Here is a 25,533-nt window from a genome sequence, read left to right on the forward strand (position 1 = left end):
CTGCTGTGTATGATGATGCCATATCACTGAGTCTACCTTTAAGACAAGGTTAACTAAAGGACTAAAGGTTAACTAAAGGTTAACTAAAGGACCCTTCCGTGCAGTACTGCAGTACCTTCTCGTGGAAGGTGTTGACATGGTAAGAGAACGTGCAGTGTTTGTCGACCAGGAAGCAGAATCGTCTCTTCTCCTCCAAGAGGGCCTCTCTGCAGCCGTCAGCGATGAACTTCTGCATGTCACTCTGCCGAGACGAGATGGTCTCTATATACTGAGGGGAAGAGGAGGGGAGGGTGGAGGGAGGGAGGAAGGAAGGGAGACAGGTTAGTAAAGGGGGGCACAGGGGGGCAAAAAGGGTTAGATACTGTGGGGTGGGGGAGGGGACAGGTTATTAAGGGTTATGGGTTACTGTGGGGTGGGGACAATACGTATGAGATTGTCTCCAGATACTCTCTATGGAAAAAAAAACATGAATTTCACATGTGCACATGTGATCTCATGCAAGACATCTAAGGACGTCTTAAGGTTTTGCTCGCCTGAGGAAGAGCATCTCATGATGGAGATCTTCGTAGCTGTCTATTTACCACCAAAAACCGATGCTGGCACTAAGACTGCACACTCCTTGTGGACATTAATGCAGGGAAACTTAAATCAATTTTACCCAATTTCTACCAGCATGTAAAATGTGCAACCAGAGAGATAAAACCTCTAGACCCGCTTTACTTCGCATACAAAGCTCTCCCTCGCCCTCGATTTGGCTAATCTGACCATAATTCTATCTTCCTGATTCCTTCTTACACACAAAAACTAAAGCAACAAGCACTAGTGATTCGGTCAATAAAAAAATTGGTCAGATGAAGCAGATGCTAAGCTACAGGACTGTTTTGCTAGCACAGACTGGAATATGTTCCGCGATTCTTCCGATGGCATTGAAGAGTATACCACATCAGTCACTGGCGTCATCAATAAGTGCATCGATGACGTCACCCCAACTGTGACCGTATGTGCTGTACATACCCCAACCAGAAGCCATGGATTACAGGCAACATCCAAACTGAGCTATATTAATTTAGAATATTTTACTTTGAAAGGCGTAAGTGACATTAATTACATTTAAACAGTCATGGTCCCCTGTAGGTTTCGTCTAGTTGTGGTAAAAAATACCAAACATTTACAACCAGTTACTGTATTTTTACAGATAAATAAGGGTGATAATGGACATTATGCTGCTGTATGCTGATTACTTGAGATTCAACCTCACTTGGGATTTGAACTAACAACTTCTTGAAGTTCCTGTGGACATAATACAGATGGGCAGGAATACATTTCTGCACTTTGCCTAAAGTTGCAGTAAAAATCAAGTAAATATAAAATATTGTACTGTGACCACAGTTGGGACTCATAACCTTTATGTCGCTAGCAACCTGAAATGTCCTGCTATAGTGCAGCAATAGCACCAGATCTGTGAGCATGAAACGTACATGGCCACAGACCTATTGGCAAGAATGCATTTCTGCACTTTGTTATAAGCTGCCCAGAATCAAGTAAATAATCATCAAATTAATCACCAACAATGTAAAACTAGCACTGCTCAAGGACACAAATCTTTGAGGATTTGAACTTACAACCTATTGGTGGGAAGTGCATCCAAGTTTCTGCAGTCCCACCATGTTCAAACTAAATGCTTGGAACATCTTGAAAAAATAAGTGTATGGTTATGTTTCACTACAGTGTTGTTCCCTGGGGTATACAACGGTCAAAGGTATTCTTCACAGGTAGGCTACACATATGAACTCACATGGTACAGTTTGGTACCTTGTAAGTATAAAGGGCAATTTTTCTACCCAATATTTTGAATATAAGGTACAATCAGCACTGCACGTTGATAGGTGGGGGTAACATATTGGCTCATTAGCATATTTGGGGGCATGGTCAAATAGATGTGTATTTGTGCCAACCCTCAGTGGAAGTGTTGTAGCAGTTTGTGTTTGATGGTTATTCCAATGCAAGTAGAGCACCTCCTTTGACACTGTGTGTTCTGCAAAAAAATTAAGAGAATGTGTCAGTAATGAGCTGCACTGGGAAGAGCTTACTGTGTGTTTTACAGTAACTTAATGTCAACTGGTAGCCAAAAGTTGCTGTGATTTTGTAATTGTGTAACTGGAAACTACTTGTCAGTAAGTAATTTTAAAAGTTACACTAATCTACTAGCAAAATGTTGTAAGTAACCTACAGGACACTTGCTGCCACTAGAAATCTTGCCAGTAACCTAATGTGCCTTCACTGACTCTTCTGTTGACAACATGCACATCAATAGCTGATTGCCAGCATACTGTAAAAGCGGCAGCCTATTAGAGGATTGCAGGTGTGGCTAATTTGAAGCATGGCTTTCAGCTAGCTCTTTTTGGTCTCCGATAAGTGGGAATGTCATCCCAGTTAATCTGCTCTGCTCATAAATGTAAGATTGTACACAACCACACAATGATGATGGCGCTGGAGAGGATGGCTGCCGTTTTATTGGCTCTTAACCAACTGTGTTATTTTGTTTGTTTTTTTCGCATTGTTTGTAACTTATTTTGTACATAATGTTGCTGCTACTGTCTCTTATGACTGGAAAGAGCATCTGGACATCAGAACAGCGATTACTCACCTCGAATTGGACAAATCATTTTTCTTTAATGAGTCGGACGGGAAGGATATACTCCAAACACCCGAACAGGCCCTCATCCCCGTCATTCGCAGGAGAAAGAAACTGAGATTTCGCAGAAGGAGATTGAGGAGCCTTGCGAGGATCAGGCAACGAGTGGCTAATCTGCCTTTGCCATCCGTACCTGTTAGCCAATGTTCAATCGCTGGAAAATAAATGGGATGCACTAAGAGCATGTATATCCTACCAATGGGACATTAAAACTGTAATATCTTATGTTTCACCGAGTCATGGCTGAAAAACAACATTAATAACATCCAGTTGGCAGGTTATACACTATCAGCAGGAAAGAACAGCAGCCTCTGGTAAGACACGGGGTGGCGGCCTATGTATATTTGTAAACAACAACTGGTGCACAATATCTAAGGAAGTCTCGAGGTTTTGCTCGCCTGAGGTAGAGTATCTCATGATAAGCTGTAGACCACACCATCTACTTAGCAAGTTTTCATCTGTATTTTTTGTAGCTGTCTACATACCATCACAGACTGATGCTGGCACTAAGACAGCACTCAATGAGCTGCATACCGCAATAAGCAAACAGGAAAACACTCATCCAGAGGTGGTGCTCCTAGCAGACAGGGACTTTAATGCAGGCAAACTTAAATACATTTGACCTCATTTCTATCAGCATGTTAAATGTGAAACCAGAGGGGGAAAAAACTCCAGACCACCTTTTCTCCATACATAGAGATGCGAACAAACTCTCTCTCTGCCTCCATTTGGCAAATCTGACCATAGTTCTATCCTACCTGACCATAGTTCTATCCTACCTGATTCATGCTTATCAGCAAAAATTAAAGCAGGAAGCACCAGTGACTCGGTCAATAAAACAGTGGTCAGATTAAGCAGATGCTAAGCTACAGGACTGTTTTGCTATCACAGACTGGAACATGTTCCGGGATTCTTCCGATGGCATTGAGGAGTACACCTCCCTCTGCAATTGGATCCTGGACTGCCTTACTGGCCACCACCAGGTGGTAAGGGTAGGTAGCAACACATCCGCCATGCTGATCCTCAACACGGGGGCCCCTCTGGGGTGTGTGCTCAGTCTGCTCCTGTACTCACTGTTCACTCATGACTGCACGGCCAGGCATGTTCCCAACACCATCATTAAGTTTGCTGATGACACAACATGCCTGATCACCGACAATGATGAGACATCCTATAGGGAGAAGGTCAGAGACCTGACCGTGTGGTGCAAGGACAACAACCTCTCCCTCAAGGTGATCAAGACAAAGGAGTTGATTGTGGACTATAGGGAAAGGAGGACCGAGCACGCCCCCATTCTCATCGACAGGGCTGTAGTGGAGCAGGTTGACAGCTTCAAGTTCCTTGGCGTCCACATCACCAACAAACTAACCTATTCCCCCTCAGGAGACTGAAAAGATTTGGCATTTGTTCTCAGATCCTCAAAAGGTTCTACAGCTGCACCATTGAGGCCAACCTGACGGGTTGCCTCACTGCCTGGTATGGCAACTGCTGGGCTTCCGACCACAAGGCATTACAGAGGGTAGTGTGTATGTCCGAGAACATCACAAGGGCCAAGCTTCCTGCCATCCTGTACCTCTATACCAGGTGGCATCACAGGAAGGCCTTAAAAAATGTACAATGTGATTTTCTGGATTTTTGTTTTAGATTCCGTCTCTCACAGTTGAAGTGTACCTATGATAAAAATTACAGACCTCTACATGCTTTGTAAGTAGGAAAACCTGCAAAATCGGCAGTGTATCAAATACTTGTTCTCCCCACTGTATATAGTCTCGCTATTGTTATTTTACTGCTGCCCAATAATACTTTTTTACTTTTATCTCTTACTTTTTTTTGTTGGTATTTTCTTAAAACTCCATTGTTGGTTAAGGGCTTGTATGTAAGCATTTCACTGTTGTGTTCAGCACGTGACAAATATATTTTAATTGGAGTTTCCTTTATAGCAGTCACCATGTAATTTAAATACTTACTTTCCTACCAGACTATCATGATGGATCAGCTACAGTAAGTGGCTGTGAATTTGACAAAAACCCACTTGTAACTACTGTGGTTAACAATAAGTTATTGAAATGTAAACATTACCTTCCTGTGAACAAGCTACCATTAAGATACTAGAAAATGCACAGCAACATCTTAATAGTGCAGCTCGACTGACGCTTGGCAAAAATAGAATAGATGCTCCCAAATATCCTAATGAGCCCCCACCAGCACATTTCAAAGTTCAGTAATGAGTGTAACCAAGTGGGAATTTACCAAATAAGACTGAGAAAATCCACTTGAACAGCTCTCCAACTGGTAATTACTAGTGGGAAAAGAGTCTATCATCCCTGAACCCCGACTTCTCCCACATGCTGACCTCACCTACTAAGCAAATGGTCTCAATAACAGCATTTTCGGTAGTTAAATGTAATGAAATATTATTTATAAAAAGCTATCTATTAATATGATTTTTGAACAATATAATTTGTTTACAAGCATGATAGCTGTACTTTAAGTTTATGGTTTTCGCAGCTGGTTGGACATTAGCCGATTGCCATTTCCCAACAATTTCAAAGAACGTGAATGCGCCCAACTGGTAAATTCCCACAGCACCTTTATATTTAATATAATATATTGGGAAGAAAATGTACCATTATACTAGATTATCCGCAAATGTACCCTGAAAAGGTACCTAATAGTACCATGTGAGTTCCTATGTGTACCTCTGAAGGTACCATATGTGTACCTTTGACCTTTTGTACACCAGGGAACAACACTGTATCGTATACATACTCATATTATTTTAAGTGTGTGGATATACTGTATGTGTCACGACTTCCGCCGAAGTCGGTTCCTCTCCTTGTTCGGGCGGCATTCGGCAGTCGATGTCACTGGTCTTCTAGCTATCGCCGATCCACCTTTCAATTTCCATTTGTTTTGTCTTGTTTTCCCACACAACCTGGTTTACATTCCCTCATTACGTGACGTGTATATAACCCTCTGTTCCCCCCATGTCTGTGTGTGGAATTGTTTGTTGTAAAGTGTATGTTCATTATTAGACTGGTTTGCGACGGGTTATTTCAACCCATATTTTGTTGTTTTGGGTGCTGTCGGTTTTGCCTCATTAAGGGTGGTGATGCTAGTCGGCTGGGCGGGTGCGGGCAGCGAACGGTTGTAAAGCATGCATTTGGTTTGACTAGCATTTAAGAGCAGTTGGAGGCTACGGAAGGAATGTTGTATGGCATTGAAGATCGTTTGGAGGTTAGATAGCACAGTGTCCAAGGAAGGGCCAGAAGTATACATAATGGTGTCGTCTGCGTAGAGGTGGATCAGGGAATCGTCCGCAGCAAGAGCAACATCATTGATATATACTGAGAAAAGAGTCGGCCCGAGAATTGAACCCTGTGGTACCCCATAGAGCCTGCCAGAGGGCCAGACAACATCCCCTCCGATTTGACACGGAGCTGTTGGCCGAGGTTGGAGTAGCCAGGAGGAAGGCATGGCCAGCCGTTGAGAAATGCTTGTTGAAGTTTTCGATTATCATGGATTTATCGGTGGTGACCGTGTTACCTAGCCTCAGTGCAGTGGGCAGCTGGGAGGAGGTGCTCTTCTTCTACATGGACTTTAGAGTCCCAGAACTTTTTGGATTTAGAGCTACAGGATGCAAATTTCTGTTTGAAAAAGCTTGCCTTTGCTTTCCTGACTGACTGCGTGTATTCGTTCCTGACTTCCCTGAACAGTTGCATATCGCAGGGACTATTCGATGCTGTTGCAGTCCGCCACAGGATGTTTTTGTGCTGGTCGAGGGCAGGCAGGTCTGGAGTGAACCAAGGGCTATATCTGTTCTTAGTTCTGCATTTTTTGAACGGGGCATCCTTATCTAAGATGGTGAGACCAGGCATCCACAACTGACATGACCAGGCATCCACAACTGACAGGATGAGGTCAATATCCTTCCAGGATACCCGGGCCAGGTCAATTAGAAAGGCCTGCTCGCAGAAGTGTTTTAGGGAGCATTTGACAGTGATGAGGGGTGGTCGTTTGACCGCAGACCCGTAGCGGATACAGGCAATGAGGCAGTGATCGCTGAGATCCTGATTGAAGACAGCGGAGGTGTATTTGGAGGGCAAGTTGGTCAGGATAATGTCTATGAGGGTGCCCATGTTTACGGATTTAGGGTTGTACCTGGTGGGTTCCTTGATGATTTGTGTGAGATTGAGGGCATCTAGCTTAGATTGTAGGACTGCCGGGGTGTTAAGCATATCCCAGATTAGGTCACATCACAGAACAAACTCTGAAGCTAGATGGAGGGCGATCAATTCACAAATGGTGTCCAGAGCTCAGCTGGGAGCTGAGAGGGGTCGGTAGCAGACGGCAACAGTGATGTCACTGCGACAACTGTCAATAGACCTACACTACCGTTCCCTAGTTTTAGAACACCTACTCATTCAATGGCTTTTCTTTATTTTTGCTATTTTCTACATGGTAGAATAATAGTGAAGACATCAAAACTATGAAATTACAGATATGGAATCATGTAGTAACCAAAAAAAGTGTTAAACCAAATCAAAATATATTTTAAATTTGAGATTGTTCAAATAGCCACCTTGATGACAGCTTTGCACACTCTTGGCAGTGTCTCAACCAGCTTCACCTGGAATGCTTTTCCAACAGTCTTGAAGGACTTCCCACATATGCTGAGCACTTGTTGGCTGCTTTTCCTTCACTCTGCGGTCCGACTCATCCCAAGCCAACTAAATTTGGTTGAGGTCGGGGGATTGTGGAGGTCATCTGATGCAGCACTCAATCACCCTCCTTCTGGGTAAAATAGCCCTTACACAGCCTGGAGGTGTGTTGAGTCATTGTCCTGTTGAAAAACAAATGATAGTTCCACTAAGCCCAAACCAGATGGGGTGGTGTAGCGCTACATAATGCTGTGTTAGCCATACTGGTTAAATGTGCCTTGAATTCTAAATAAATCACAGACAGTGTCACCAGCAAAGCACCCCCACACCATAACACCTCCTCCTCCATGCTTTACTGTGGGAAATACACATGTAGAGATCATCCGTTCATACACACCGCGGTTGTAACCAAAAATCTCACATTTCCACCGGTCTAATGTCCATTGCCTGTGTTTCTTGGCCCAAGCAAGTCTCTTCTTCTAATTGGTGACCTTTAATAGTGGTTTCTTTGCAGCAATTCGACCACACATTCTCCTGTGAACAGTTGATGTTGAGATGTGTCTATTACTTTAACTATGTGAAGCATTTATTTGGGCTGCAATTTCTGAGACTGGTAACTCTAATGAACTTATCCTCTGCAGCAGCAGTAACTCTCTGTCTTCCATTCCTGTGGTGGTCCTCATGAGAGCCAGTTTCATCATGGTTTTTGTGACAGGACTTGAGGAAACATTCAAAGTTCTTGAAATGTTCCAGACTGACTGACCTTCATGTCTTAAAGTAATGATGAACTGTCATTTCTCTTTGCTTATTTGAGCTGTTCTTGACATAATATGGACCTGGTCTTTTGCCATATCTTATGTTTACCCCCCTACCTTGTCACAACACAACTGATAGGCTCAAACACATTAACCTCTTCAACCTATGGGGGCGCTATGTTATTATTGGATAAAAAGACGTGCCCGTTTTAAGCGCAATATTTTGTCGCGAAAAGATGCTCGACTATGCATGGAATTGACAGCCTTGGAAAGACAAAACTCTGACGTTTCCAAAACTGCAAAGATATTATCTGTGAGTGCCCCAGAACTAATGCTACAGGCGAAACCAAGATGAAGTTTCATACAGGAAATGCCCCAGATTCTGAAGGCGCTGTGTTCCAATGTCTCCTTATATGGCTGTCAATGCGCCAGGAATGAGCCTGCCCTTTGTGTCGTTTCTCCAAGGTGTCTGCAGCATTGTGACGTGTTTGTAGGCATATCATTGGAAGATTGACCATAAGAGACTACATTTACCTGGTGTCCCGCCCGGTGTCCTGTGTCGAAATTATTGCATAATCTGTAGGTCCATGCGCGTTCCATTTCTTCAGAAGAGAAAGTCAACTGCCACGAAGGATTTTATCGTCGATAGATATGTGAAAAACACCTTGAGGATTGATTCTAAACATTGGTTTGCCATGTTTCTGTCGATATTATGGAGTTAATTTGGAAAAAAGTTAGCGTTTTAATGACTTCATTTTCGTTTTTTTTTACCCAAACGTGATGAAGAATGATGAAGAAAACGGACCGATTTGTCAACACAAATAATATTTTTTGTAAAAACGGAACATTTGCTATCTAACTGAGTCTCCTCATTGAAAACATCTGAAGTTCTTCAAAGGTAAATTATTTTATTTGAATCCTTTTCTGGTTTTTGTGAAAATGTTGCATGCTGAAAGCCAGGCATAAATCCTATGCTAGGCTATCAATACTGTTACACAAATGCTTGTTTAGCTATGGTTCAAAAGCATATTTTGAAAATCTGAGATGACAGTGTTGTTAACAAAAGGCTAAGCTTGAGAGCAAATAGATTAATTTCATTTCATTTGCGATTTTCATGAATAGTTAAAGTTGTGTTATGCTAATGAGCTTGCGGATAGATTTACACAATCCTGGATACAGGTTTTTTTCGTAGCTAAACGTGACGCTGATTTGTCAACACAAATAATATTTTTTGTAAAAACGGAACATTTGCTATCTAACTGAGAGTCTCCTCATTGAAAACATCTGAAGTTCTTCAAAGGTAAATTATTTTATTTGAATCCTTTTCTGGTTTTTGTGAAAATGTTGCCTGCTGAATGCTAACGCTAAATGCTACGCTAAATGCTACACTAGCAATCAATACTGTTACACAAATGCTTGTTTTGCAATGGTTGAAAAGCATATTTTGAAAATCTGAGATGACAGTGTTGTTAACAAAAGGCTAAGCTTGAGAGCAAATAGAATAATTTCATTTCATTTGCGATTTTCATGAATAGTTAACGTTGCGTTATGGTAATGAGCTTGAGGCTTGACGCAAGTAGTTAAAAAGTAAATAAATTCCATAAACAAACTTTTAACAAGGCACACCTGTTAATTGAAATGCATTATAGGTGACTACCTCATGAAGCTGGTTGAGAGAATGCGAAGAGTGTGCAAAGCTGTCATCAAGGAAAAGGGTGGCTATTTGAAGAATCTCAATTATAAAATATATTTAGATTTGTTTAACACTTCTTTGGTTACTACATGATTCCATATGTATTATTTCATAGTTTTAATGTCTTCACTATTATTCTACCCTGTAGAAAGTAATACAAATAAAGAAAACCCCTTGAATGAGTAGGTGTTCTAAAACATTTGACCGGTAGTGTAGTTGGTAAATGCGCTCTGGCTATCTACTCCAATTTCAGAGCACGGAGCATCGGAGTGTGCCAGAGCGCAGAATAACTGACAAATTTATGAACGCTCAACACCTGTTTAATATGGCTGGAGTCAGTAAATGTTGGCAAAATAGCGTAATTAAATTATTGCCAGCAGCACAGTTACAGTCATCAACGCTCTGGATAACATAAAAACAGCCTAATCAGCTCTGCTAGGGTGAGTAAAATGGTCAGAGTGAACTGTTCCCTCATTTGTGTCTGGAAGTAGCTAACAAGCTAGCCAACATTAGCCAGTTAGTTTGGGTGCTTGGCTGCTGTTGTTTGGTCAGAACGCTCGGATCAACCCTACTCTTCGGCCAGAGCGTCCAATGTATGCTCTGAACGCTCTGAGTTTACGAACACCCAGAGCACACTCTGGCACTCCAGATTGAATTTACGAACACGCCCGTAGTATAAACGAGCCTATAGTCTTGAAATCCTTGGTTGTTTAGTACATGGCCTCACAAGGGAATATTTAAAGAGATGGGTGGGGCTAAAGCGTAAGAGGGTGTGAACAATGCTGAATGGGTGTAGACAAAGAAGATCTCTCCAGCAGGTGTACCAAAATCAAGGGCCAAGTTTATCAACTTTCATAGCAGAATTACTTTCCCATTGTCCCTCAACTGTAATATATGATATTCCATTTTCTAGGTTTGAGTCTTTACTTTTACCCAATGTAAAAAAACAATTTTATGTTTTGCTACGAATCGAGCTCTAATGTGACAATTCACATGTGAAAACATTGTGTTTTTGGAACCATTCTTATGTGAAATAATCATGTGAAAACATTGTGTTTTTGGAACACTTCACATGACATTTCAGATGTAAAAACATGGTTTTGGAACACACAAAGGTGCCAATTCTATGTGTTATCACTGTTCTGCTAAACTATGACCCAACCTGGGATTTGAGGTCACAACCTCTGGAGTTGCTGATCTTTATGCTACACCATCAGTCTGTAACATGCCCCTAAACATTCCGTACCTATAATTAATCTCTGCACTTAGCAACAGAGTGCCATCTGACTGCTATCAGTTAATCTGACTATTCTCTCAACATGGATATAATTGACTTATCTCAGCAATGTTAGTATTATTCTGGTTTAATGATACTCCAGAATCACTACGATAAATATAGTTTTTCAACAACGCTGAGATTTACTTTGAAGTTTAAAGTGTAGGAATACAGGTGAAATGCATTACTGACACAGACATTGTGGCGTAGCAGGATGGTCAGAATGCTATGGACCAAGAGGTTGTGTGTTCAAATCCCAGGTAAGAACATTTTGAATAATAATATATAATAACTGTAATAATAACTGTATAAATAAACATAGACAACAAAGTGTGTCAAATATGTACAGTTGAAGTCAGACGTTTCCATACACCTTAGCCAAATACAGTTAAACTCAGTTTTTCACAATTCCTGACATTTAATCCTAGTAAAAATTCCCTGTTTTAGGTCAGTTAGGAACACCACTTTATTTTGAGAATGTGGAATGTCAAAATAATAGTAGAGAGAATGATTTCTTTCAGCTTTTATTTCTTTCATCACATTCCCAGTGGGTCAGAAGTTTACATACACTCAATTAGTATTTGGTAGCATTGCCTTTAAATTGTTTAACTTGGGTCAAACGTTTCGGCTAGCCTTCCACAAGCTTCTCACAGTTGGACATTTCTCCAAAAAGTACGATCTTTGTCCCCCATGTGCAGTTGCAAACCATAGTCTGTTTTTTTATGGCGGTTTTGGAGCAGTGGCTTCTTCCTTGCTGAGCGGCCTTTCAGGTTATGTTGATATAGGACTTGTTTTAATTTGGATATACTGTAGATACCTTTGTACCTGTTTCCTCCAGCATCTTCATAAGGTCCTTTGCTGTTGTTCTGGGATTGATTTGCACTTTTCGCACCAAAGTACGTTCATCTCTAGGAGCCAGAACGTGTCTCTTTCCTGAGTGGTATGACGGCTGAGTGGTCCCATGGTGTTTATACTTGCGTACTATTGTTTGTACAGATGAACGTGGTACCTTCAGGGGCATGGAAATTTCTCCCAAGGATGAACCAGACTTGTGGATGTCTACTATTTTTTTTCTGAGTTCTTGGCTGATATCTTTTGATTTTCCCATGATGTCAAGCAGAGGCACTGAGTTAGAAGGTAGGCCTTGAAATACATCCACAGGTACACCTCCAATTAACTCAAATGATGCCAATTAGTCTATCAGAAGCTTCTAAAGCCATGGCATCATTTTCTGGAATTTTCCAAGCTGTTTAAAGGCACAGTCAACTTAATGTATGTAAACTTCTGACCCACTGGAATTGTGATACAGTGAATTATAAGTGAAATAATCTGTCTGTAAACAATTGTTGGAAAAATTACGTATGTCATGCACAAAGTAGATGTCCTAACCGACTTGACAAAACTATAGTTTGTAAACAATACATTAATGACTCCAACCTAAGTGTATGTAAACTTCCGACTTCAACTGTATGTAAAAAGTACTGTGTGTGTATCATAACACGTTTTTGTTTGCAGGGCATCACCTGTGAAATCTCATATAAAAATTTGAATCCACATGTGAAAGGTTATGTAATTACATGTGAAAATCCATATGTGAAATATCACATGTAAAGTGTTCGAAAACACATGGTTTAACATGATTTACAAGTGCAAAACATGGAAATGTCACCTGTGAAATCATGTGATTTTTCCGAAAGGGTACTGATGAGAGGATATAGGGGAGGAGACTGACTGTTAAACCATTCAGTAAGGTTGTAATTGCATGCTTAGAAAAAAGCGCCTTGCTTAATTTATCTGTTCAGGTCACGTTCGGGCTTATATTGAATAATGTTAAATAATGAGATTTATTTCTATTTTTGAATATATCCATTCCTTTTTTTTACCCCCTTTTTCTCCCCAATGTCGTGGTATCCAATTGTGATCTTGTTTCATGACTGCCACTCCCCAACGGACTCGGTAGAGGGGAAGGCCAAGTCATGCCGCGCTTCTTAACACCCGCTCGCTTAATCCGGAAGCCAGATGCACCAATGTGTCTGAGGAAAAACCGTTCAACTGACAACTAAAGTCAGCTTGCAGGCGCCTGGCCCGCCACAAGGAGTCGCTTGAGCACGATGAGCCAAGTAAAGCCCCCCAGGCAAACCCTCCCTTAACCCGGACAACACTGGGCTAATTGTGCGCCGCCCTATGGGACTCATGCTCGGTTGTGACACAGTCTGGGTTCAAACCCCAGACTATAGTGACACCGCAACACTGCAATGCTGTGCCTTAGACCGCTGCGCCACTTGGGAGGCGAATAATGAGTCTCTGCTCTGTCTGTCTCCATTTCACCCCCTGTTATTACTCCATCATCCCTATCCTGTAGAAACTCAATAACTCTGCTGAAAGAACCTGTGTCTTAATCCCAGATAGCACCCCTTTCCCAATGTAGTGTATGGTCAAAAGTAGTACACTATATAGGGAATAGGGTGCCATTTGGGATGCAGCCACACACCTTCCCAGTGATTGACTCAGTATTGAAACACCCTCACAAAGCAGACCACGGAACTGACATTACACATAGACAGCTCAGGTCCTCTTTGAAACAACATTCAATCTCTATTTCACCCTCCTCCCCTATCTCTCCTCTCCTTTTTTCCAGTTGTCTTGACGACAGTGACAGACTATTCGTCTCTAGGGTTCTTGTTTTGTGGTTTTGTCACAGACCCTCCTTTAATGTCTAGCCCAGTTCTCTCTAATTATCTCTCTCTCACTGTTTCTCTCTCTTACCCCAATGATGGGGCCACACCACCTAAACTATGGAGCTTAATTTCTACTGCAAACAATCACTCAAAGACTGGAAGACTGAGAAAGAGAGAGGGGGGAGAAGAGAGAGTGACAGACATATGGAGAGATAATTAATTGAGCTCAGATGTTCCAGCAAATCAAATCAAATCAGGCTTTATTCATTTCAGAAATGGAATGCAACAATAATTTATGGATTTTTCCCGCTTTCACAAGATTGTGACGTAAATCGAGCTCGCTCAAACTTCCCATCATTCTGATTACGGTAGTAATTTTGTCACCCTCATCATGGCAAAGACACGGAGAAATGCATATGATGCAGCTTTCAAGTTGAAGGCGATCGATCTGGCTGTTGGAAAAGGAAATAGAGCTGCTGCATGGGAGCTTGGCCTTATATATATATATATATACCTTAATGGGGCGATGATAAGATGTTGGAAACAGCAGCGTGAGGAACTGACTCAGTGCAAAAAGACAACAAAAGCTTTCAGAGGGAAGAAAAGCAGATGGCCCAAAGTATTTGCAGCCACTCGACATCAGTGTAAATCGTGCATTTAAGGTGGCGCTCCGTGTTCAGTGGGAGGCTTGGATGACAAGTGGGGAGAAATCCTTCACTAAAACGGGCCGCAGGCGAAGAGCATCTTATGGTCAAGTCTGCCAGTGGGTCCTGACAGCGTGGAGCATTGTCAAAAAATCCACTATCATCAACGGGGTTCGAAAGGCTGGACTGCTGCGTGTTGAAGGGGCAGCTGGACTGCTGCGTGTTGAAGGGGCAGCATGAGCTCAGCGGGTATTTGCCTCCGGATGAAAGTGACAAGAGCAACAATGAAAACGATCCAACATCGGATGAAGCAATTCTGAGGCTATTCAACTCCGACACCGAAGGAGATGACTTCAGTGGTTTCAGTGCACAGGAGGAGGAAGATAGTGACCAATGACTTTCTTGGTAGGCTACTGTTTTAACTTTTGTTACAAGCCGTGTTTCGTTAAAGCCTATTTATTTTTGTTACAAGCCGTGTTTTGTTTAAAGGCTGTGTAAAGTTAATTTGTTTCAATGTACCGGTAGGCACCTGCGGCTTATAGACATGTGCGGCTTATTTATGTACAAAATACATATTTTTTAATAATTCAGTGGGTGCGGTTTATATTCAGGTGCGCTTAATAGTCCAGCAATTACGGTACATACTGAAACAAAGATGGTTAATAACAAGATTACAACCAAAAAGCAATTAAGAAGAGATGAAACTGAAGAGAGAGAGAGAGAGAGAGAGAGAGAGAGAGAGAGAGAGACAATATTCTCCTCTTCCAAACCCCCTGTTCTGGGATAGAGAGAGACAAGAGTCTCCTCTTCCAAACCCCCAGTTAGCTAGTGCTTCTGGGATAGAGAGAGACATGATTCTCCTCTTCCAAACCCCCAGTTAGCTAGTGCTTCTAGGATTTCAGTCAGAATAATAATAGAATGTGTGTTGCATGTTAAATAGAAACCCAGCTCACACACTGACACTCATCAACGTCAGAATGATGAAACCAGTCAATAAAGCAGGATTGAAAGAGGAGTTATTGAGCAGAGCCAGAGTGGGTTTCATCAACAGACAGCATCTCCCAGGGCCCATCTCTCACCTTGTCCTATTGATTTAATAAAGAAGTCTATGCTTAGGAAGACTATTACTCTGTATCCTCTGATTACTGTTAGTGGCTAAATATGCTACCAGACACCACTCCAAGTCTACTCTATTTAAGGCAAAATTTGTTAATGTATAAACTCTTCACCCGTTCCCAGTCCCACTACACCTTGTGAAGCCTGTCAGTGAGTGTATACTACCAACCAACTCCAGGCCAACTACGAGCTCCTAGGTGCACACTTCATACTCCAGAGTCGGCTGTACCCATAGCCAGTCAACACTTGAGCTCACAATACTCACAAAAGAGTGTACAGTGCTCCCACTCCCCACATTCACTAAAACACACTGTCCATTCTAATGTGATGAGAGGCATTTGATCCTCGATGAGCTTTCAGTGTTGCTTTATGCGTGTAGGGGCACGACAGTGACGGCACTCCACTTGACATGAACACAAAGACTCTGCCCGCAGCTATAGGTGTGGTCGTACTGTGCATGTGTAGTGTTCATTTCCCTTCCATCTGTGCACTTTTATGTACAGTTTTTCCTCCTTGCGGTGATGTGGCAAGATCAAGGAGCCAGCTGGGCCTATGACTTTCCCTGGGTTTACTGTCAATACGAACTTCATAAACTACTTTCTTTGATATCCTCCAATAGACGCGGACCAAATTCGGGCAATTTTATTTGCCCACCCAATTTTTTAAAACAATTTTGGGACATAAAAGACTGTAAAAATCACCAGGAATTTAGGAATATATATTCCCACTCGTAAATAAAGAGGTATATGTGATCGTATCCCAATATAATCAAGGTTTGAAATGATTCTGCTTTTGTGAAAATACTATACAGTATCTGTTTATAACTATGTTCTGGGCCCCCGACCATCCACTCAAGAAAAACAATCAGTCCGCGGCTGAATGTAATTGGGAACTCCTGTTCTGTGGATTACTGCTCCATGTGTGTAAATTATTACTTTACAAGGAATTCCATAGAAGGGTTTGGCATTGTTTGTGAAAACAAAGCATGATAACCATGGCAACCAAGAGCAAAAATGGTCTGTCTGGTTTTTATAGACACAGAGAAAAAGGTGGTTTTGGATGAGGGTAAAGTCACGTGACCGTCTGTTAAAGTGCTCTCTATAGCCGTCTGAGAAACTCAAGGAACCCATGCACATGCTCACACCATCAGAAAAATTAACTGGACACAGAGTCACTTCTCAGCTGATCGTGTTGTTCCAAAAGAAAAAAAGACACCCCGTTTCAAAATGGAGAAAATTCTAAAAGTGGGACAAGGGCCTTTCCTGACTAGCATACCCAAGGTGCATTGAGTGTACAGTCTGATCACTGAGACCTCGGTGAAATTAGATTACATCTGGTTCTAGTCTCACCTCGTTCTCCTTGGTTAATTAAGATCTGGTTCTAGTCTCACCTCGCTCTGCTTGGTTAATTAAGATCTGGTTCTAGTCTCACCTCGTTCTCCTTGATTAATTAAGATCTGGTTCTAGTCTCACCTCGCTCTCCTTGATGAATTAAGATCTGGTTCTAGTCTCATCTCGTTCTCCTTGATGAATTAAGATCTGGTTCTAGTCTCACCTCATCCTCCTTGATTCATTAAGATCTGGTTCTAGTCTCATCTCGTTCTCCTTGATTAATTAAGATCTGATTCTAGTCTCACCTCGTTCTCCTTGATTAATTAAGATCTGGTTGTAGTCTCACCTCGTTCTCCTTGATGAATTAAGATCTGGTTGTAGTCTCACCTCGTTCTCCTTGATGAATTAACATCTGGTTCTAGTCTCACCTCGTTCTCCTTGATGAATTAAGATCTGGTTCTAGTCTAACATTGTTCTCCTTGATTCATTAAGATCTGGTTCTAGTCTCACCCCATTCTCCTTGATTAAGATCAGGTTCTAGTCTCACCTCGTTCTCCTTCTTCTCGTACTTGGTGGCTTGTTTTCCCTGGGTCTTTCTCCGCAGCTTCTTCAGGTCCGTCTGAGAGCGCTCCAGAGAGTCCTGCTTCATTTTGTGCTCTGACTGGTACCGCTTGAATGTTGCCTGGATGAGAGATACAGAGGATAAGATGGAGCGATGGAGAAGACTTTGACTGAATGCAAGGAGAGGGGATATTGAGGAGGGGATAGAGGATATTGAGGAGGGGACAGGGGATATTGAGGAGGGGATAGAGGATATTGAGGAGGGGACAGGTGATATTGAGGAGGGGATAGGGGATATTGAGGAGGGGATAGAGGATATTGAGGAGGGGACAGGGGATATTGAGGAGGGGATAGGGGATATTGAGGAGGGGATAGGGGATAATGAGGAGGGGATAGGGGATAATGAGGAGGGGATAGGGGATAATGAGGAGGGGATAGAGGATAATGAGGAGGGGACAGGGGATATTGAGGAGGGGATTGGGGATATTGAGGAGGGGATAGGGGATATTGAGGAGGGGATAGGGGATATTGAGGAGGGGTTATTGAGAAAGGGATAGAGGATATTGAGGAGGGGATAGGGGATATTGAGGAGGGGATAGGAGATAATGAGGAGGGATAGAGGATATTGATGAGGGGATAGGGATATTGAGGAGGATAGAGGATATTGAGGAGGGGATAGAGGATATTGGTGATATTGAGGAGGGGATAGAGGATATTGAGGAGGGGATAGAGGATATTGGTGATATTGAGGAGGGATAGAGCATATTGAAGGGATAGGGTGATATTGAGGAGGATAGAGGATATTGAGGAGGGGATAGAGGATATTGGTGATATTGAGGAGGATAGAGGATATTGAAGGGATAGGGTGATATTGAGGAGGGGATAGAGGAGGGGATAGGAGATAATGAGGAGGGGATAGAGGATATTGATGAGGGGATAGGGGATATTGAGGAGGTGATAGAGGATATTGAGGAGGTGATAGAGGATATGGGATATTGAGGAGGGGATAGAGGATATTGGTGATATTGAGGAGGAGACAGGGGATATTGAGGAGGGGATAGAGGATATTGAGGAGGGCATAGGGGATATTGAGGAGGTGATAGAGGATAGGGGATATTGAGGAGGGGATAGAGGATATTGGTGATATTGAGGAGGGGATAGAGGATATTGAGGAGGGGATAGAGGATATTGGTGATATTGAGGAGGGGATAGAGGATATTGAAGGGATAGGGTGATATTGAGGAGGGGATAGAGGATATTGAGGAGGGGATAGAGGATATTGGTGATATTGAGGAGGGGATAGAGGATATTGAAGGGATAGGGTGATATTGAGGAGGGGATAGAGGATATTGGTGATATTGAGGAGGGGATAGAGGATATTGAGGAGGGGATAGAGGATATTGGTGATATTGAGGAGGGGATAGAGGATATTGAGGAGGGGATAGAGGATATTGGTGATATTGAGGAGGGGATAGAGGATATTGAGGAGGGGATAGAGGATATTGGTGATATTGAGGAGGGGATAGAGGATATTGAAGGGATAGGGTGATATTGAGGAGGGGATAGAGGATATTGAAGGGATAGGGTGATATTGAGGAGGGGATAGGGATATTGAGGAGGGGATAGAGGATATTGAGGAGGATAGAGGATATTGAAGGGATAGGGTGATATTGAGGAGGGATAGAGGATATTGAAGGGATAGGGTGATATTGAGGAGGGGATAGAGGATATTGAGGAGGGGATAGAGGATATTGGTGATATTGAGGAGGGGATAGAGGATATTGAGGAGGGGATAGAGGATATTGGTGATATTGAGGAGGGATAGAGGATATTGAGGAGGGGATAGAGGATATTGGTGATATTGAGGAGGGATAGAGGATATTGAAGGGATAGGGTGATATTGAGGAGGGGATAGAGGATATTGGTGATATTGAGGAGGGGATAGAGGATATTAAGGATAGGGTGATATTGAGGAGGGGATAGAGGATATTGAGGAGGGATAGAGGATATTGGTGATATTGAGGAGGATAGAGGATATTGAAGGGATAGGGTGATATTGAGGAGGGATAGAGGATATTGAAGGGATAGGGTGATATTGAGGAGGGGATAGAGGATATTGAGGAGGGGATAGAGGATATTGGTGATATTGAGGAGGGATAGAGGATATTGAGGAGGGGATAGAGGATATTGGTGATATTGAGGAGGGGATAGAGGATATTGAAGGGATAGATGATATTGAGGAGGGATAGAGGATATTGGTGATATTGAGGAGGGGATAGAGGATATTGAAGGAATAGGGTGATATTGAGGAGGATAGAGGATATTGAAGGGATAGGGTGATATTGAGGAGGATAGGGGATATTGAGGAGGGGATAGAGGATATTGAAGGGATAGGGTGATATTGAGGAGGATAGAGGATATTGAAGGGATAGAGTGATATTGAGGAGGGGATAGAGGATATTGAAGGATAGATGATATTGAGGAGGGGATAGAGGATATTGGTGATATTGAGGAGGGGATAGAGGATATTGAAGGAATAGGGTGATATTGAGGAGGGGATAGAGGATATTGAAGGGATAGGGTGATATTGAGGAGGGATAGGGATATTGAGGAGGGGATAGAGGATATTGAAGGATAGGGTGATATTGGAGGAGGGATAGAGGATATTGAAGGGATAGGGTGATATTGAGGAGGGGATAGAGGATATTGAAGGGATAGGGTGATATTGAGGAGGGATAGAGGATATTGAGGAGGGGATAGAGGATATTGGTGATATTGAGGAGGGGATAGAGGATATTGAGGAGGGATAGAGGATATTAGTGATATTGAGGAGGGGATAGAGGATATTGAGGAGGGATAGAGGATATTGAAGGGATAGGGTGATATTGAGGAGGGGATAGAGGATATTGAAGGGATAGGGTGATATTGAGGAGGGGATAGAGGATATTGAGGAGGGATAGAGGATATTGGTGATATTGAGGAGGGATAGAGGATATTGAGGAGGGGATAGAGGATATTGGTGATATTGAGGAGGATAGAGGATATTGAGGAGGGGATAGAGGATATTGAAGGGATAGGGTGATATTGAGGAGGGGATAGAGGATATTGAAGGGATAGGGTGATATTGAGGAGGGGATAGAGGATATTGGTGATATTGAGGAGGGATAGAGGATATTAAGGGATAGGGTGATATTGAGGAGGGATAGAGGATATTGAGGAGGGGATAGAGGATATTGGTGATATTGAGGAGGGGATAGAGGATATTGAAGGGATAGGGTGATATTGAGGAGGGGATAGAGGATATTGAAGGGATAGGGTGATATTGAGGAGGGGATAGAGGATATTGAGGAGGATTGATATTGAGGAGGGGATAGAGGATATTGAGGAGGGGATAGAGGATATTGGTGATATTGAGGAGGGATAGAGGATACTGAAGGGATAGATGATATTGAGGAGGGGATAGAGGATATTGGTGATATTGAGGAGGGATAGAGGATATTGAAGGAATAGGTGATATTGAGGAGGGGATAGAGGATATTGAAGGGATAGGGTGATATTGAGGAGGGGATAGGGATATTGAGGAGGGGATAGAGGATATTGAAGGGATAGGGTGATATTGAGGAGGATAGAGGATATTGAAGGGATAGGGTGATATTGAGGAAGGGATAGAGGATATTGAAGGGATAGATGATATTGAGGAGGGGATAGAGGATATTGGTGATATTGAGGAGGGATAGAGGATATTGAAGGAATAGGGTGATATTGAGGAGGGGATAGAGGATATTGAAGGGATAGGGTGATATTGAGGAGGGGATAGGGGATATTGAGGAGGGGATAGAGGATATTGAAGGGATAGGGTGATATTGAGGAGGGGATAGAGGATATTGAAGGGATAGGGTGATATTGAGGAGGGGATAGAGGATATTGAAGGGATAGGGTGATATTGAGGAGGGGATAGAGGATATTGAGGAGGGATAGAGGATATTGGTGATATTGAGGAGGGGATAGAGGATATTGAGGAGGGGATAGAGGATATTAGTGATATTGAGGAGGGGATAGAGGATATTGAGGAGGGGATAGAGGATATTGAAGGGATAGGGTGATATTGAGGAGGGGATAGAGGATATTGAAGGGATAGGGTGATATTGAGGAGGGATAGAGGATATTGGTGATATTGGAGGGGATAGAGGATATTGAAGGGATAGGGTGATATTGAGGAGGATAGAGGATATTGAAGGGATAGGGTGATATTGAGGAGGGGATAGAGGATATTGAGGAGGGATAGAGGATATTGGTGATATTGAGGAGGGGATAGAGGATATTGAGGAGGGGATAGAGGATATTGAGGAGGGATAGAGGATATTGGTGATATTGAGGAGGGGATAGAGGATATTGAAGGAATAGGGTGATATTGAGGAGGGGATAGATGATATTGAGGAGGGGATAGAGGATATTGAAGGGATAGGGTGATATTGAGGAGGGGATAGAGGATATTGAAGGGATAGGGTGATATTGAGGAGGGGATAGAGGATATTGAGGAGGGGATAGAGGATATTGGTGATATTGAGGAGGGGATAGAGGATATTGAGAAGGGGATAGAGGATATTGGTGATATTGAGGAGGGGATAGAGGATATTGAGGAGGGGATAGAGGATATTGAAGGGATAGGGTGATATTGAGGAGGGGATAGAGGATATTGAAGGGATAGGGTGATATTGAGGAGGATAGAGGATATTGGTGATATTGAGGAGGGATAGAGGATATTAGGGATAGGGTGATATTGAGGAGGGGATAGAGGATATTGAGGAGGGGATAGAGGATATTGGTGATATTGAGGAGGGGATAGAGGATATTGAAGGGATAGGGTGATATTGAGGAGGGGATAGAGGATATTGAAGGGATAGGGTGATATTGAGGAGGGATAGAGGATATTGGTGATATTGAGGAGGGATAGAGGATATTGAGGAGGGGATAGAGGATATTGGTGATATTGAGGAGGGGATAGAGGATATTGAGGAGGGGATAGAGGATATTGGTGATATTGAGGAGGGGATAGAGGATATTGGTGATATTGAGGAGGAGACAGGGGATATTGAGGAGGGATAGAGGATATTGAGGGGGATATTGAGGAGGTGATAGAGGATAGGGATATTGAGGAGGGATAGAGGATATTGGTGATATTGAGGAGGGATAGAGGATATTGAGGAGGGGATAGAGGATATTGGTGATATTGAGGAGGGATAGAGGATATTGAAGGATAGGGTGATATTGAGGAGGGATAGAGGATATTGAGGAGGGATAGAGGATATTGGTGATATTGAGGAGGGGATAGAGGATATTGAAGGGATAGGGTGATATTGAGGAGGGATAGAGGATATTGGTGATATTGAGGAGGGGATAGAGGATATTGAGGAGGGGATAGAGGATATTGGTGATATTGAGGAGGGGATAGAGGATATTGAGGAGGGATAGAGGATATTGGTGATATTGAGGAGGGGATAGAGGATATTGAGGAGGGGATAGAGGATATTGGTGATATTGAGTAGGGGATAGAGGATATTGAAGGAATAGGGTGATATTGAGGAGGGGATAGAGGATATTGAAGGGATAGGGTGATATTGAGGAGGGGATAGGGGATATTGAGGAGGGGATAGAGGATATTGAGGAGGGATAGAGGATATTGAAGGGATAGGGTGATATTGAGGAGGGGATAGAGGATATTGAAGGGATAGGGGTGATATTGAGGAGGGGATAGAGGATATTGAGGAGGGGATAGAGGATATTGGTGATATTGAGGAGGGGATAGAGGATATTGAGGAGGGGATAGAGGATATTGGTGATATTGAGGAGGGATAGAGGATATTGAGGAGGGGATAGAGGATATTGAAGGGATAGGGTGATATTGAGGAGGGATAGAGGATATTGAAGGGATAGGGTGATATTGAGGAGGGATAGAGGATATTGGTGATATTGAGGAGGGGATAGAGGATATTAAGGGATAGGGTGATATTGAGGAGGGGATAGAGGATATTGAGGAGGGATAGAGGATATTGGTGATATTGAGGAGGGGATAGAGGATATTGAAGGGATAGGGTGATATTGAGGAGGGGATAGAGGATATTGAAGGGATAGGGTGATATTGAGGAGGGATAGAGGATATTGAGGAGGGGATAGAGGATATTGGTGATATTGAGGAGGGGATAGAGGATATTGAGGAGGGGATAGAGGATATTGGTGATATTGAGGAGGGATAGAGGATATTGAAGGGATAGATGATATTGAGGAGGGGATAGAGGATATTGGTGATATTGAGGAGGGATAGAGGATATTGAAGGAATAGGGTGATATTGGAGGAGGGGATAGAGGATATTGAAGGGATAGGGTGATATTGAGGAGGGGATAGGGGATATTGAGGAGGGGATAGAGGATATTGAAGGGATAGGGTGATATTGAGGAGGGGATAGAGGATATTGAAGGGATAGGGTGATATTGAGGAGGGGATAGAGGATATTGAAGGGATAGATGATATTGAGGAGGGATAGAGGATATTGGTGATATTGAGGAGGGATAGAGGATATTGAAGGAATAGGGTGATATTGAGGAGGGATAGAGGATATTGAAGGGATAGGGTGATATTGAGGAGGGGGGGATATTGAGGAGGGGATAGAGGATATTGAAGGGATAGGGTGATATTGAGGAGGGGATAGGGATATTGAAGGGATAGGGGATATTGAGGAGGGATAGAGGATATTGAAGGGATAGGGTGATATTGAGGAGGGGATAGAGGATATTGAGGAGGGGATAGAGGATATTGGTGATATTGAGGAGGGGATAGAGGATATTGAGGAGGGGATAGAGGATATTAGTGATATTGAGGAGGGATAGAGGATATTGAGGAGGGGATAGGGATATTGATAGGGTGATATTGAGGAGGGGATAGAGGAGGATATTGAGGAGGGGATGAGGATATTGGTGATATTGAGGAGGGGATAGGGATATTGAAGGGATAGGGTGATATTGAGGAGGGATAGGGATATAGGGTGATATTGGGAGGGGATAGAGGATATTGAGGAGGGGATAGAGGATATTGGTGATATTGAGGAGGGGATAGAGGATATTGAGGAGGGGATAGAGGATATTGAGGAGGGATAGAGGATATTGGTGATATTGAGGAGGGGATAGAGGATATTGAAGGAATAGGGTGATATTGAGGAGGGGATAGATGATATTGAGGAGGGATAGAGGATATTGAAGGGATAGGTGATATTGAGGAGGGGATAGAGGATATTGAAGGGATAGGGTGATATTGAGGAGGGGATAGAGGATATTGAGGAGGGGATAGAGGATATTGATATTGAGGGGATAGAGGATATTGAGGGGATGATATTGAGGGGATAGAGGATATTGAGGAGGGGATAGAGGATATTGAAGGGATAGGGTGATATTGAGGAGGGGATAGAGGATATTGAAGGGATAGGGTGATATTGAGGAGGGGATAGAGGATATTGGTGATATTGAGGAGGGATAGAGGATATTAAGGATAGGGTGATATTGAGGAGGGGATAGAGGATATTGAGGAGGGATAGAGGATATTGGTGATATTGAGGAGGGGATAGAGGATATTGAAGGGATAGGGTGATATTGAGGAGGGGATAGAGGATATTGAAGGGATAGGGTGATATTGAGGAGGGGATAGAGGATATTGGTGATATTGAGGAGGGGATAGAGGATATTGAGGAGGGGATAGAGGATATTGGTGATATTGAGGAGGGGATAGAGGATATTGAGGAGGGGATATTGAGGAGGGGATAGAGGATATTGAAGGAATAGGGTGATATTGAGGAGGGATAGAGGATATTGAGGAGGGGATAGAGGATATTGAAGGGAGGGTGGAGGGGATAGAGGATATTGAGGAGGGGATAGAGGATATTGGTGATATTGAGGAGGGGATAGAGGATATTGAGGAGGGGATAGAGGATATTGGTGATATTGAGGAGGGGATAGAGGATATTGAGGAGGGATAGGGATATTGGTGATATTGAGGAGGGGATAGAGGATATTGAAGGGATAGGGTGATATTGAGGAGGGGATAGAGGATATTGAAGGGATAGGGTGATATTGAG

At 42.8% G+C, this 25,533-nt stretch overlaps 1 protein-coding gene across 2 annotated transcripts in view; it reads right to left on the reverse strand.

The window, feature by feature from the left end:
* The window catches only part of LOC118372934 (brain-specific angiogenesis inhibitor 1-associated protein 2-like protein 1), a 73,762-nt gene that overhangs the window by 17,125 nt on the left and 31,104 nt on the right, over nt 1–25,533 (reverse strand). For both annotated transcript variants that reach the window (XM_052472122.1, XM_052472127.1), the window contains exons 6-7: nt 17,397–17,531; nt 116–268 (exon numbers count right to left, since the gene is read on the reverse strand). In XM_052472122.1, coding sequence (XP_052328082.1) covers nt 116–268; nt 17,397–17,531 — 288 coding nt within the window. The remainder of the gene's footprint in view (nt 1–115; nt 269–17,396; nt 17,532–25,533) is intronic.

The sequence above is a fragment of the Oncorhynchus keta genome, chromosome 2 (assembly GCF_023373465.1).
Source record: "Oncorhynchus keta strain PuntledgeMale-10-30-2019 chromosome 2, Oket_V2, whole genome shotgun sequence".
Taxonomy (NCBI): Eukaryota; Metazoa; Chordata; class Actinopteri; order Salmoniformes; family Salmonidae; genus Oncorhynchus; species Oncorhynchus keta.